We start from the raw sequence: 15,312 nt of genomic DNA, 5'->3' as shown, positions 1-15,312 counted from the left end.
TGTGCTCTGACAGACATCTTCAGCCTTTCTTTTCCTCTTGATGATCAGTTCAAGCTTTCTTTCAGCGTGCTTTGTTTTGCTTTCTTTAATATTTACCTCCTTCAAGTACCTGTCCCTGACTACCAGCCTTCCTCAGCCCCCACGTCAGCTAATCCTCAGCTGAGGTCTCCGTATTCAGCTTTTAACTTTTCCTGGTGCGATGGTTTCTGAAGCTTTTTATCAGGTTGTGCTTTTCTGACCTCCCACCACCTTTTCAGCCTCTTGTAACGCGGTGCCCAGCCTGAGCTGGGTGCTGCAAAAGAAATTCCCTTCTGAAGGGTAGCAGGTGTCGCTCTAGGCACTCCTGGCTGCAAAGAATTGGGGGTTTATTCTTACTTTTAAATAAAACAATGTACCAGGTATGGCAGTTACTTTCTGGAATGAAGTCTGGATGGTGTCAAACTACAGATTTTTAGCAGCTCCCCCCTCCCCGGTCAATCCCGGCTTGCTTTTCCTGCTCACTGCTGATGGATCCCTTGGGAATTACGCACAGACTCTGGATCAGATGCTTCGTACCTCCAGCATAGTCCTCTCGGAGTTGCTGACGTTGCATCTGATCTTGGACGCCCTCTCTATTCCCCTTGGTCTTCTCCCACTTCCCTGGGAAATCTGATAGTTTGGAGCTCTGTCATGAGGAAAGCTCTGTTGTTGTTATTTTTTTATTATTTTTTGAGGGTTCTTACACTCTTTAGAGCAGAGGAATTGCTGGCTTTGCTGGTAAAGAGATTTCTAAAATTATCTTGCGTTGATTCACAGGCCACCTAAATGTGAGTGAAGCTTAAATGGTTCCAACTGTGGTGCTGTTGCACCTTTCGGAGGCTTTAACTGGTGTTTAACGTTGGTGTTCACTGTTGAGCACAAAGCTGGGATCGTGCCGAGGGCGATACTGTGGGTGTATGTGGGCTCGAGCATGCCTGTGGACACGCGTGTGTGTGTGTTGGAAAAGGAACGAAGCTGAAGTATTTTGCTTGCTTTGACCCAGGGCCCAGTTTTCCACCACAGAAATGGATGGCAAAGCTCCTGTTGGCTTTGCTGGTTTTGGCGTGAGCCCTTCCTCACCTCAAATACCGGGCTGGCTTGGCCGGGCTCAGACCACAGCGCTCGGGCTGCTTTCCCCACCCCCCCCCTTCAAAGGGTGCTTTATTGTCACTAAGGACACATCTGTATTCTGCGGGAGCTGGAAGGTGGGAGTTTTTCTTTCTCCCTCTGAGATGAAAACGCTTCCAAGCCAACATATTTCATGTAATATTTTGGGTGAGGTGCTTGCCAGTTAGCTGAAAATGGAATTTGCAAAGTTTATTTATTTGTAAATCTCCCAAAGACTCCAATAAAGAGGTGATTTTGGTGCTCCCAGGGTTTTGCTTTGTCTGCTGTGTTTTGTCTTTAAGCTCCTTGAAGGCATCCCTTCTCAGAACGACTGGGAAGGGTTCGGAGTGTATCCTACCACAAACAGATCTTTTTGGTGGTATGTTTCATACTTAACGTTTGTGGCCGTAATCAGATTGGTGGTTTATCCGGGCTGGATTGAGTCTGGCAGGACCGTGAATACTGAAAGGCACTGTTTGTCTGCGCGGGCTGGGAGGAGGGTGGCGACGGTAATTTTATCCCAGCTGCCAGTTTATTTAAGAAACCTTTTTATTCTTCCTTTCTCCTTCACGTTGAGAATACAGCTATTGCTGAGTGGGCTGTTGATTTAATTTAATTATAGATTTTGATAAAAATTAGGTGTGTTCCTCTGGATTTGGAGGTGATTTCTGCAAATAAAGAAACGTTCTGTCCCCTGCTTCCCAGAAGAAAGAAAAAGCATCAGCTCCACCTTTGTAGAGCTGGCAAATGCTGCGGGCAAGGAGGCAAACTTGGGATTTCCAGGGAAGTGGGGTGTGGGTGTGGCACCCAGTAATCCCCAGCAGTGAGGCCAGTTTGTACTGGGTAGATGTTGTCAAAGGCTGGGTGAGGAGCCCTAGCAGGAGACAAGAACCCCATCTTAAGGTTTTCAGGTTTTCCTTTGGTGAGAGTTTTATTATTTGTTAAAAACACTTGCAAGGGCTTTTTCTGGGGGTTGGATTTCTATGCAATAAAAATTCTTCCAAAGTTTGGCTTAGTTTGCACACAGTTTGCTTAGTTTGCTCTCTAAGGTCAGGTGGATTCATGGGAAGCTTTCTCCCTTCTCAGGATATTTTCTGAGGTTATTACTAATACAAATTTGATTTGGGTCGTCATCATTAACTGACTGGAGTATGATACTGCTCCACAACGCAGTGGCTCTTCCAGAGCCATTTTGACCTGGTGTTGCTTATAACCGAACGCGCTCAAAGCGTTCCACAGTTGCTTATATCATTATGTAACTCAATACAGCCAGTAATTGAGAGTCATTACAACAATTGCCTACATAATTTCTCTCAATTTTATTCTTGTTTTGACTTTCCTTCACTGCTTGTTGTCAGCAGAGATCCGCTTTGAACTAGCAGTTCCCCCCCCCCCCCTTTTTTTTTTTTCTGGCTTTCAATTTTTGCAAAGCAAATGAGTTCCCATCAGGCGCAGCCGGTGGCTCTGCTTGGACAGGGTGATCTGCTGGGCCACCCTCTGCTTCCCCACTCCCCTGGGACCATTTGGTTTCCAGCACCACAAAGCTGCTAGTACTGTCCCCGTGAGAGCAGGTAGTGGGCTGGGGGTGGCCGTGCGTTGCATTTCCCTGTTTCTCATGCCTGGCTCCATCCTTTCATCATTGTCCTTGGGTTTCTGGTCTAGCACACAGGACTGGTTCCTCCACGTGAGCCTGGAGTGAGGAGTGCCAGCCCTTCCCTCTGCTTGTTTGCTTACATTCAAACACCCATGGAAAATATAGGTACAGTGCTGCCGGGCTGGTTCTGGTGAGCTGCTCCGTGGGATCAGCAGTGCTTCTCTGGTGGCGGTGTCATCGGGCGTGCTGCGGGCAGGGGAGCGGGGTGCCGGTGGGGGACACAGCGGAGTGCGAGCTCCAGCAGCTCGAAACTTAAAATGCCATCTGACTCATCAGGTCCGAGCCAGTGGTTTGGCAGGGAGGCGCGTTCACGGGGATAAACAGCATTAGGTAGTGATTTGAGATCCTCCTGCTACTGTGTTCACATTGTGAAATGCGCCTGCTGACACAGACGGTGAAATGTGTCCTTGGGGAATTGTGCATTTTATACTTTCAGTGACTCTTGTGCTCCCACATGCCGAAAGCATTTCCACCTCCTCTTGGACTAGAAGGATTGCTCTCGGTGCCGCATTAAGCTGCTTGGAGCCGCTGTCCTGACAGCGCATCTGCAGTACAGCTGTTTGCCTAACTAGCCAAACCAAGTCTGCAAAGCAGTCGTGCTTCTCTCTTCTAGCCCGGCAGACCCCCCAGAGCTCCTCTCAGCTTTCATTTTCCACTTGAAAAGCATTGCATCTTTGGGTCCCCTTTCAAACTGATCTTTCGCAGGATGCCTCTGCCTAGAGGAGGCGGGTGCTGAGCTGCGGCATTGCTGGTGGCAGCAGGGCTGTGACAGCCTGCGCATCGCTGGTGACGCGGGTGGAGGCAGGTCTGCACGTGGCCGGGCTGTGCGGTGATGGCGAAGCACGCGTGGGATGCTGTGGAAGGCTGATGCTTGCCACTGGTGCTGCGGAGCTGCCGGTCCAGCTCTGAGGCTTCCCAGCTTAGGAACTTTAACTAGGACTTTAACTGAACACGGTGGGAGAAACACCATGGATTTCATAAGGCATAAAAATCACAGTTTCTTAGTATCTTTGTATGTTCCTGCTTGATAGCAGGAGGATACTTTCAGGCTCAAGGTGAGCTCATCCCTTGTACGAGTAGGGGGGTCACAATTAATATCAGCGGTGCCTGGCATGAACCTTGTTTTGGGAACCCAAGACATCCAAGCCCAAGGAATAACCCTGAAGGTGTCATGGAGCGGTGGAAATGCCAGCTTGTGTTTTCTGCATTGCTCAGAGTTGGACAGCTATTGTCTCTTCTTCCCAAACTTCAATTTGCAGTGGGGTTCCTCCCTTTCTGTAGAGTCTCTGCTGGAGTTGGTATGGGGCAGAGAGTAAGTTAACGGCCTCGTGCGTGGAGGAGGAGGAGGGAAGAGGAGGAAACATGACCAAGGGCAGCCTTGGGGACAGCTTCCTCCCAGGCTGCCGCCGAGCTGGAGTGGATGGCGCTGGCCCCGCGGGGGGAAGGTCAGCCGAAAGGGGCTTGGAGCAGAACTCGGAGCCACGTGAGCGGTGGTGGGAGCTGCGGCAGCCTGGGGCTGGGCCGGGGCTCTGCTCGATGGAGGTGAGAAAGGGAGAGCCCCGGCGAGCTGTGGGTGTGGGATGGGGCCCCTCCGCTGCTGCCATCAGGCTTTTACAGCTGTGAACGTCCTGGGGTCGGTGCCTGCTTTAGCCCTGGCTTTGGTCAGTGCCTTTCCCCTTTCTAGGGAGAAAATGGCTGTTAAAGCAGGGAGATGTGTGGAGGCTGCCTGGGAGAAGGGGTCCAGGCTGCTCGGTGCCCAGCGTGCTCTGAGCGCTGCTTCTCCCCAGCCAGCTCCTTATATTGTAACAGGAAAAAACCCCTTTTAATAGATACACCAGCGATACCAAACTGCTGAGCTTGCTCACTGAGCGTTACCTTAGCTGAGGTGACTAATTAAGCCGAAACAAGCAATCGGATGGCAGCGGTGTTTGATGCAAATTTGAGTGCTTGCTTAATTGACACCAGTTCTGGTATTGCCTGCATGGGTCCTGGCTCTGGCATGTCCCCAGCACTGCAGAGACCGCCGGGGTCCTGGCATGGGACGGTGACAACTCTGGGGATGTCCCATGGTGCTGTCCATGTTACAAGGGTTGGTTACAGCTGGTGGCTAGGCTTTGTTCACAGGCTGAATGTCCCTCTGTTAGGTTGCGTTGCAAGCAGCCTGGTAGTCTCCTGATTTTTATTTTGGTTTATAATGCCTTGTAGTTTTTAGGAAAAAGAGCTGCTGTTCCCTTTGCTACAATACCGCTTAGTGAAATACCAGTAGTGTTACACCGAGGTTTGAGTCACTGCTGCTTCTGGAGGGGTTTTCAGCTCGCGGAGTGCCGGGCTGTTCCTGTTTATTTCTCTCCCCAGAGAAGGAGTAAAGTGGGAGGGAGAGGACCTGGTGCTGGGAGCCGCATAATCTGGCAAGACTCGGTGGAGCTGACTGCCGACAGCCCTGTGGAAAATCCATTTGCTAGAGTCCAACAGGAAACTGGGCTCGAGCAAAATGTGCGGGAGGTAAAAGGAGCCCAAACCAGCGGTTTTTGGAGAACAGAAGCTGTCAAGGGCAGGAAAGAAGCGGTGAGTGCTTGCTGTGGCGGGGCACAGGGCACGGTGCCAGACCGGGATCCACGCAGCCGCTCCATGGTTCTGCCATCCCCAGCAAATGCGGCATGAAATGGGGGGCTGCCCGAGGGGCCCTTCTGCTGCTCGGGGCGAGCACAGCTGTGCTGGAAGTGAAACACTTCTAATAAGAAAATAGTGTTCAGTTCCACCTTGGCTTTAAAAGCTGAGCAGGACGTTGTGGCTTTCACCGCTGCCTTTTGGCTGTGGAGGGATTAAAAGGCATCTGTTGCCTCCCTTTTGCATGGCCACATTCCTTATTTTTTCCGGGGGAGCAGCAGTTCTTCCCTTTGCTCACTGTGTGTGCGTGAGATTACAGCTGGGGGCCTGGAGGGGGAAGAAAAAATTGGATATCCTTGTGGAATTTTTTTCCTATGCCTGCTAAATGGATGCAGCAGCTAGCTAATCCTCTCCTGGCTACTTGGAGCTCTGGGACTACTGTGCTGGCAGGAGCACAGCCCAAGGATGCGAAGAGCAGGAGCAAGGCTGGTGGGAGGCTGTGTGCCCTGAGAGGTCCAAGGGAGGTGCTGGAGACCTTGGTGGGCGACAGGGAACTCGCTCTTGGACTTTGTGCCGCACCTCTTGGGGTAGAGCATCTGTCCCTTGGTGGTGTCGTGGGGGCAGGCGGCAGAGGTGTGGAGAGGTGCCAGGGGGAGAGGTAGGGCTGAAAGCCCAGGGCGTGGAGGCCATCTGTGATGAAGGGCAGGTGATGGGCTGCCAGCCTGGCAGAGACCCGCAGAGCTGGAGTGGAGCGTCGGGAGCAAAACCCAGACCTCTTGCTGCTCCTCTGCTTAGAGGAGCTGATGGGTGCTCGGCGTGTGGTGGCTGCTGGGGAAGCATCAGCATTGTCGTGGGGTTTCTTGTTGTTGTGAGGCTGGTACACCTGGTGCTTACAAGGTGCTGAAGTCCTGGGCTTCCTAAGCTCCACATGGCATCTCAGCCGCTTCTCCCTTCTGAGAATCTACTTCTGAGCCTAGAAACCGTTCCGCGCTTTTTTCCCCTCCCTCCAGCATATCTGCTTTGTGTACTTGCCTTTGCACAAACAGCCCTTTCTGAAGGCTGCATCAAGGGCTGCCAAAAGGAGGGAAACAGTTTGAAGCAGCTCTAAAAAAGAAAGGAGTCATTATGCTTTGCGGGTTGTACGATACACTTAGCTGTGACAGCGTGGCTGGCTCAGTCTGGCTGGGAAAGGCGAGTGAGTTCTCACACTTGGCTCCCTAATATTTAGCTGCTTGGTCGAGGACAGTCTTGTGCTCGCCTGGGCTTCACCTCTGCAGCCAGAGAGGCTGCCAGTGCTCACCGGATTCCCAGGGTTTCCAAGTTGAGGGATGCAGCTCACTTCCCCCTGCTTCCATGGTTTGCTCTGTTTGTGCATTGGCAGCAATACGTCTCTCCTGGTTTTGGTTGTTACAATCTTGTTTCACAGATTCTAGCATGTACGTTGTACATTGGAGAAGGTCAGTTAGTAAAAGCGGGTCGAGAACTAGTGAGAGGATCTGGTTGGTGGTGTGCCATGGGGGTTTTGTGCTGCTGGCTAACCTGGTTGGGAAGAAGCAGGAGCAGGTTGGATTTGTAAGCCCGGACAGCCTGTTCTGTAAGCAAATAGCCCTTGTCACAGAAATACCTGGGCTTCTTGCAGGGGACATTGAAACTGGACCAGGTGCTGCAAAATGTTCAGCATCTTCAGATGCCTGGTCCTCAGTATGTGACTCCTGGCTGGTTTTATTCAGTTGCTTTTTGTCTGTTCGGACCAGCCCCAAAATCCTACGTCGGCACTTTCTGCCCCAGTCCTGCGCCCTGGCAGGGTGCAGCCATCCTGCCCCGAGCCGGGGTGGCTTTGGCTGGGGCGCTTGGCTGTCCTGCAGAGGTGGCTCCAGCCCACGTTAATGCTTGTGTTTTATGTAAGAAGTAACCTAGCACTAAACTTCTTAATTTTTTTTAAAAATCTGTTCTCCTGCCTCCGAGCTGTGTGTTTGGAAGGGTAAGAACAGGTTTCCTGTGCCATTAGAGGAACAAAAGCTAGAAACAAAGCCTTCGATGTTTTGGAGAGTGGAGGAAGAACACTTTTCAAGTTTCATTAAACAAATGAGTATGTTTATAGTAGAGCATCGCTGCTGAAGCCTTTGAGCACTTAGTTAGCAACAGAAAATCTGGAACACTTGAGACAAACATGATTAAATTTGGATAACTTACGTTCCTGTTGTGTATCCAAACCATCCTTGAAGTTGTTTCTTTAAATAAGTTTTTATGCTTCAGTGACAACAATCAATGGACAATTTGGAAATAGTCATACTTGAAATTTGAGAACATGCTTAAAAATACAACAAAGCGTGGCTCCTGAAGCTGTGGTTAGCATAGGGGTGTTACAGATGCCTGCAAGTAAGTCTTGGAGCTGGCGGTGTTAGTCCGAAAATGTTCAAGTCCGAAAAGGTTCTGCACTCACTCCTCTTACGTAGTACAGACTAGAGGAATTTCTACCAGCAGGTGAAAAACCCAAAACTGCTGAATATGAGTGATCTGGGCTGGCGAAGGCATGTGGCACTTCGGCCACATGCTGGGCACTGAGGGTCTGGCTGGGTGCACCAATGTCTTCTGGCTTCTTGTGAAAGTCGACAGGAAGGATCTGGGTCCTCAGGCTTTTTTTTGGATGCCAGATCTTTAAAACATATTCTGGCATCTTGTTGCTCTTCCTGTTGAATCTGGAGCGTTTGAAGGGAAGTTTTCCTTTGCACGCTCCCGATGCGTATGGCACCCGGACAGTGGCAAATGCAGGAGACTTGCTTCTCTGCACCAGCCTTGGGCTTGTTCTCGGCTCGCTGTCGACTTGGAGACTTCATCCACTTCGAAAAAGGGAAAGTAATCATTTGCTGGGGAGGAAATTCTCTCCTGTTCATGAAGTACTCAATCCCAAGGCCAAAGTCAGCTGGGTGCAGGACTGGTGTGGAAACTGCCCCAAGCAGGTGACATGCATCGAAAGGCGACGGCACGCGGAGCAGCTTTTCTCTTGGGTAAACAGGAGGAAGGAGGATTTGTTAGGAAGTGGATGTGTTAAATGGCGAGGATATTGTCATCCTGGGCAGGTAGGAAAGGAGGGGAGCTTGTTCCTGTTGGGGATCTTGCTCAGTTTGTTTCCTTGAAACAGTCAAACTACTGGGGCTTCTTTCCCTTGGTCTGTGGGTGATCCCTCTCCCCTGCCAGTTCTTTAAATATTTGCAGGCTGATGGAGAAACATGGGAGGTTTGTTCCCCTTTTGCCTTAAATAGTAGGTTTGATTATTTCTTCCATAGCAGGAAGAGATGAGAATAAACCAGGCTGAATCTGTCTTTGTCTCCTTCTCAGAAAGATGTCTTGATTCTTGATTTCAAGCGTCAGAAGCCTCTGGGACTGAAGTGGCAGCAAGGACAGGGGAACTGATGTCTGTGCAAGATAGGGAGGGATGTTGCAGAAAGCATCTTCACCAAGTGTTGTTTACGGTGGACCTTTAAAGAGAGATGCAATCTGCCTACTTATCTGCTCTTGGAGCTCCTGACAAAGCTCAGAGCACAGCGCACTTGGAGCAGCCCTGGATAAGCACTGCCACTTGTGAAATAAATAATGCAGCTCTTGCACTGCTTACTCACAATTGACCATTGCTTCTCCCTGTAATTAGATCTGTCTCCTTGAGGGTGTTTTAAAGGTTAGTTAATTAGGTGTAATTGCAGCAGAATAGAAACCTGCTCTGAGGTTCTGCCTGTTTTCTGTAACGCCAGATCCTTTAACAAATTATGGAGTCAGTTCCTATAAACATTGCTGGAGCCAGCGTAATCCTGAGTTACCGGCCTTCCACTCAGCCTGCTTGTTCACTGCTGTTGGTGAAGCAGCCCAAGTGGAGGGCTGGAAAGGGTGCTGCTGGCTTTGGCATCAGTGCGAGTGTGGTTCACATCACAGCAACAGTCTGGGAAATACGTCGCATGAAGCAACGTTAAGTTTTGCTCACGCTGCCAGCATGTTAGTGCTCTCTCAGCACCCAGCACAGGGGGGATGGATGTTGTCTTAGCCCAGACAAATGCTGCATTAACAGGGATCAATTCATTTTAGCTGATCGCATTGCAACCCATTGATTTAGCTACTGCATGATCTAAAGAGGACGGCTGTATAGGGACAGCTATGTCTTTGGCAGGTTGCACAGCTGCTCCAGTGTTTGGCTGCAGGAGATTTAGTAGTTCCAGCATGCTTGCACATTTCCCAAAGATTAAAAAATACAACTACTTCTGTAATTAGCGTTTTGAAAGAAATTATTTTTTTTTTTTCTTCAAAGGATGGGTTTAGCCTTGAGAAACAAAGTGGGTTTTTACAAGCAAATGAGTATGTTGGCTCTGTACCCTTCTGTTCAGTGCAGAGGGTAGCAGTGCTGCATCCACCTTTGCATAACCATGAGAGATTTTTACATTGTGTGTGCTCGCTCTATTAAATTCCTGTGTACCACTTCAGGCCAAAGATCTGGCTAAAGATAAAGAGGAGGGCATCTGGCTGAGCCCTCTCCTGCACCTTACTGGCTGAAAATGCCCTCATCTGGTGGGTATGCCTGGGTGGCGCTCGCTTTCTTGCCGCTTGAGTTCAGGGATTGTGTGATTTACAGTACTATTTTTTCCCCCAAAGATAAAAGATGTTCAGAGCAGATTTGGGCTTCTTGCAGACAGAAGAGGGTAGTCAGAGTTATGTGAGAGGTACCTGGATTTTTGTGTCCCATCTCAGTCAAGCAGGGTTTGCTCACAATATTTTGCTCTGCATACCCAGAATGGGTCTGTGTATATATGGTTATTCCATGTAAATGAGTTTCCTATGTTTAAAGCTCCAAGACCCACTGGATGTTAAGATATTTTTGGTCCTCTGTTTTGCTTGAAAGTCCTCAAATTGTAAATTGGCAGAGAAAGTGTGCTGGCACGTGCGGTGACTGCTGGCGGGCAGGGGTCTGCTCCTGCTGCCCCACGTGTTGTCCCTGCTGGAGACCCTTCCCACCGGCAGCATGAAGCGGGCCAGCTCGGCGCTGCTGGGCATGGCAGGCCGTCTGCAGATGGAGCCTGGTAAACCAGATTCTGCTACAATCCCGAGACTTCAGATGGGGAGAGGTGGTTTGAGCAGCCTTTTTAGAGGCCAAACAGAAGATAAAGGCTGGCTTTAAGCATGTTTAACATAGCATGGAGCCTTGCACCAAGGCAGGCAGGGATCCAGGCAGCAGAGCGTGCGGGCAGCAAAGAGGAGCACAGTTCAGCTGGAGAAAATGAGAAGTAGAGGCTGATAGAGAAAGCTCAGCGTTGGATTGCAAGCAAAGTTTTATTTTCTGTTCAAGCCAAATGTCCAGATGTGTGGGGAGCAAAGTCTGCATGCACTGTGCTTGGTTGTGAAAAGCTGATTAAACAGCTACATAAATGTTTTGGAAACCTTCCTGGCCTATTGACAGCGGTGGTGAAGAGCTGCCGTTACTCGCTTCCCCTTGTGCATACGCAGGGTCCTTGCCCACTGAGGGGGCAGCTGCTTTCCTTCCGCAGGCTTTCCCGGGGGGCTCCGGGTGGGAGCTGGCCTTCTGGAGGCTGATGCTGGAGCTGCTGCTTCCCTGCCTGGTCCCACCTCGCTTTGTGTTTCGGTTTGACCACGAAGGCTCCCATTTCTTCTGCAGTGTAAGAGACAAGGGTGAGGTCCTTAAACCGATTAGTCCTCTGTCATATTCCATTCAGGAGAGAAAAATTTCCTATCGGTAAATGGTTTGGGAAGGGGTGGCGGTAAGAACTGCATGGCAGTGGTGTGTGTTTGTGGGAGGGGGCTGTGCAGGGGACCCAGGGCGTTCTTGTTTCATCCCCTGTAGCGGAGCTCTGCTCCTTTTGAGCTTTTGTGACGGTCTTTTGTGCAGCGTGATGGTCTTTCCCTGCACGCAGCCTGCTGACAGCCGCACGTTGGTGTCCAGGGGGCCTGCTGAGCCCAGCGGCAGCGGGGCTGGCAGCTGGAGCCAGCTGGGATGGACGTGTGAAACCACGTGTTCCCCTTGCCCACCACAACCTAGTTGCTGGAATGGCTACTTGAGGTGGGGGTACCCAACCCACCCTCACACTGAGTAGTTGCTTTCAAAGCTTGGGTTTGAGTGCCCCCATGCGCGCTTTTTAAGCTTAAACCTTTGCCTTTCTGTGGAAATAGTTTTTAATAATTGAAACGCGAATGCGTGTCGGACTGCTTGTAGGTAGCCGCTGCTTTTTGCAGTGGTCCCCAGCCAGCGCTGGGTGCTGGGGTGAAGTATGGCAGCAATTCCCCGGTGAAGGTCTTCCTCTGGCAGTTGTGTTAATGGCTCATGTGATGTTTTGGGTTAAAATCAAGGCCCAGCCAGCAATTTGCAGGCTGTGTCACCCGGTCAGAATCTAGACTGGGCTTACTGGTTCTGTTGTCTTTTTCCTGAATGGGCTGGATTGTCCGTGCTGATTGCTCAAGCGGCCAAAACATACCAAGGCAGACACCCGGTTCAACCCGGGTAAGCCTCTGGTGTGCTGTTCCTTATCTGGACAGGTCTCTCGGTGTCCTTCTAACAGCTGTCTGGGTTCTCTAGGTCTCTGACATCTCTCTAGGTTCTTTTTGAACATAATCCATGTGGTTGGTCCCTTTGAGGACCTGAGAGTAGAAGTCATCTATTAAGTAGACCTGCTCTTCACCCTCGCCCAGTTTGCCGTGGCTTACCTCGGCGCCTGTCCTGTTACTCAGAGGAGGGAGACGCCGTGTCGGATCCTTTTCAAGGAAAGGAGGGAGCGACTTCAAGGCGAAAGCGTCTGTCTGCTTATCGCTGCCAGTGTGAGAGACTGCAGGTGCACAAGTTCATGGTGGGAACTGCAGCCTGCTTGCTGGCCTGCCTCGGGTGTTTGGGGATGTTTGAGGAATACGTCAACACCAATTCCTCTTCTTTGTCTCCTGTGGGTTTGCTTCCAGCATCTGTGTACAGTGAAGCAGTACTGAAACGCTGACTTATTCCTCTCGCCACAGTGTCATCAAGTGGCTAGCTTACGTGGTGTGGAGGGCAAGCAGTGGCCCTGGAAGCATCGTCCGTGTGAGATACCAAACGACTGCAGGAGCTGAGCTCAGCCAGCTCTGCCTTGTGGGGTGCCTGACTGCTGTGGCCGCTAGAAATCTCCCACCCTCATTTCACCCCTCAAAAGAATTTATTTTTGGAAGCTGATACAGCCCCAGCTTTTGCCAGAATACGAGGGAAAACTTCTGGCAGGCTCAGGGGTTACGAGGAGGGGTGTGGGCTGGCCGGCAACAGCCCTCGCTTCCTTCAGAGGTCAGTGCTTAAAACAAGCACAGTGGATATTTTGTTCTGCTGAATCCATCTGCGATGTGGTGGGGACGTAAGGATAAAGAGGAAAGGCTTGGAGCTTCCTTTTCCTCCAGCCTGCTTAACGGGGCCGCTCACAGCTGGGGCATCCCTCCCCTCCCTGGAAAGCTTCCATTGCGTGGCTGCCAAGCCTTTGTGTGAATTTGAACTTGGAGTCGCCACCGTTGGCTTAACTGGGGCTTGAAACCATGTACTGAACTGGTTTCGTTGCGTCGAAGCAAGGAGTCTCCTCTTGCCTGACACGGTGGGGAAGCTGTGGCCGGCCGGTGCAGAACGGCACGGGGCCGGGGGCTGGAGCTTGGAGGGGCTGCTGGGGGTGGGTGCTGGTTGCCAGCCAGTCCGGTTGGTTTTGGAAGGCGAAATGCCCTGCCAGCGTGCAGGAGGGCTCTGAAGACGTGCTGGTGTGGTTGGTGCAATGAGCAGTTCTTATTCTGTTGTTGAGGTGCCAGGTGACCTCCCCCGTCCTCCTCCCCAGTCTGCTTCACCCTCTGTGTCCCTCACCAGGAGGATCCCTTCTGGGGCTGTGCGAGGAGCTCGCTCTGCCGTTGGGTCGGGCTGTGCCGTGTCCCCCCGCGGGGGGAGCAGAGCCCCTGGCAGCTCTCGCCTCTGGTTCCGCTGCTGCAGCCTGCGGCCACGTTCAGCTTAAAGCAGATTGACTGCAAGGGGTTTAAACCTCTCACTTTCCACCAGGATTTAAGTCAGCTGTTTAAACAGAGTCATCCTCTGACTCTTTAATGCGCTGTGTTTCTAGGTGCTCTTTCATCAACGAGACTTTGTAACCAGCTACAAACACACACATTGAACAAAGCCTTTATTTAAAATATTTCTTGCTGGCCAAAAGCAGGAACCTCCACGTGACCGTGGCTTATATCTGCCTGTTTTTTGCTTAACGTTGCCGTTTGGTAGAGTGTTAACTTTTGCTTTTGTGCTAATAGGAGCACGGTGTTAACTACTCAGCTCTTGCACATCAGTCTTCAGCTAAAACCAAATAATCTGTGACTTCAGAACTGCAAAGATTTGCTAATCTAAACCAGTTTGAGCCGTAATGCTTGGGGTTCTTCCCAACTGTCCTACATAAGGTAGCTTTTTTAGCCTCATCATCAAAATGAAGAATACTGGCAGTTATGACCCAGGAGCGAGATGCCAGCGCTGTCGTTGGCCATTCCCGGTGTGGGTGGCTCAGTGCCGTGACAGTTCGGGTGTGAGCAGGGCAGCGGGTATCAGGAGGGGGTATCAGAGTAGCACTGAGGGTCTCTGGCATCATTCAAGATCTTGATGTACCCTGTCTTGGCTAGTGTGTGCAGTTCTGGTCTTCATCTTCAAAAAGGATGGGAGGGCGATGGGGAACATGATTAAAATGGCCAAGGGGCTGGAGCAGCTGCCTGGCTGGGGAGGGTGAGTGTGGTCCACAGGGATCATACTTGCACCTCTCCATATCTTTCAGTGGTAGAACTGTGAGACAGTTGATGGAATAGCAGAAAATAGGTGCAGAAGAGTTTAAAAGAAGGCACTGCTGAACAGAGCAGGCAGTGAGCTTCTGGAGCCTGCAGCCCCAGAGGCAGAGTGAGATGCTCATGGGCAAGGATGTCCCCCCCGGCTCGTTACTGTGGGTGCTGGGAGATGCTGGGTGCTGGCGCACAGGACACGCAGCCTCTCTCAGGGGCCGGGGGCACAGGCAGGCCCTGCTCATGGTCTGTTTTCTGTGTGTTGTGAGCTCTTGTGGGTGTCAGTGGCCACCATACTCAGTCTGGTGGTGGTGTCTCATTGTAACAGTTAATTCTTTTTAAACCTGAGCAGCAAATACAGGCAGGTTTGGATCAGCACAAACATACCACCATGGGCTTGAGCTTCATCAGTTGTGTGGCTATTGGTTGTTTGCGTCCGTAATGTCAGGGTTGTGAAGTTTTAAGAAACGTTTCCCCTTGTTTCCTCCTGCCCATGGCTCAATTTAAATCTATAGGTGGTTCTGTTGCATAAACAAGATACTTGTCCGGCTGCTCTGTCTCTTGCACAAGCACCGGTGTGGGAGAGGTGCCTTGCTGGGGGGTGGGCACGGGGGCTTACACCCTCCTTGTCCCGAGGAGCTGCCCACACTGTGGCAGCGCTGTGAGCAGCCCTGCCTGGCGTGTCCCTGTGTCACTGCGGCTGGACCATTGCAGAAACTATACTTGAGTGTGTCATGATCGTAGCTTACAGGCTTATCGAGTTTGATGAAATGTCACTTGCGTTTCTGTTATCTGTATACACAGATAACAAATTAAGCTACGGCCTTTGAACTCAAAGAAGGTGCCAGATGCATTAACTAGAACTGACACATTCCTGAGAGTTGTTTTTATTACTCTAAAGTACCTTTGTTTGACATACAAGAAGCCTGACTCACTCAAGTCAATGCGTGCTGTGTGAGTTCGGCACTTTTGTTATCTATCAAAAAAGTTCCCCAGGAAACTAGAAAAGATGCTTGTGTTGTCTTCTCCCTGTTGGTGACGGGGTAAGCTGGCGGGTGGGCAAGCCTGTACCATGCTGGGGCTCGTGGCCACCCCCGCAGAGGCACTGCTGGGTGGTTTTTATGGTCCCA

The 15,312-nt window shown here is 50.9% G+C and overlaps 1 protein-coding gene across 3 annotated transcripts in view; it reads left to right on the top strand.

Annotated features, from left to right (window-relative positions):
- Nucleotides 1-15,312, top strand: part of RAB11FIP3 (RAB11 family interacting protein 3) — a 77,951-nt gene that overhangs the window by 5,067 nt on the left and 57,572 nt on the right. Inside the window, exon 1 of one of the 3 annotated variants that reach the window (XM_080383535.1) lies at nucleotides 2,540-4,321. The exons of the other annotated variants lie outside the window; for them this stretch is intronic. Coding sequence (XP_080239661.1) covers nucleotides 4,142-4,321 — 180 coding nt within the window. The 5' untranslated portion in view covers nucleotides 2,540-4,141. Of the gene's footprint in view, nucleotides 1-2,539; nucleotides 4,322-15,312 lie in introns of those variants that run through there. 3 annotated transcript variants of the gene reach the window in all.

This window comes from Falco punctatus (assembly GCF_963210335.1).
Source record: "Falco punctatus genome assembly, chromosome: 4".
NCBI lineage: Eukaryota > Metazoa > Chordata > Aves > Falconiformes > Falconidae > Falco > Falco punctatus.
The sequence above is the reverse complement of the archived record's forward strand: the minus strand, read 5'-3'. Positions and strand labels throughout refer to the sequence as shown.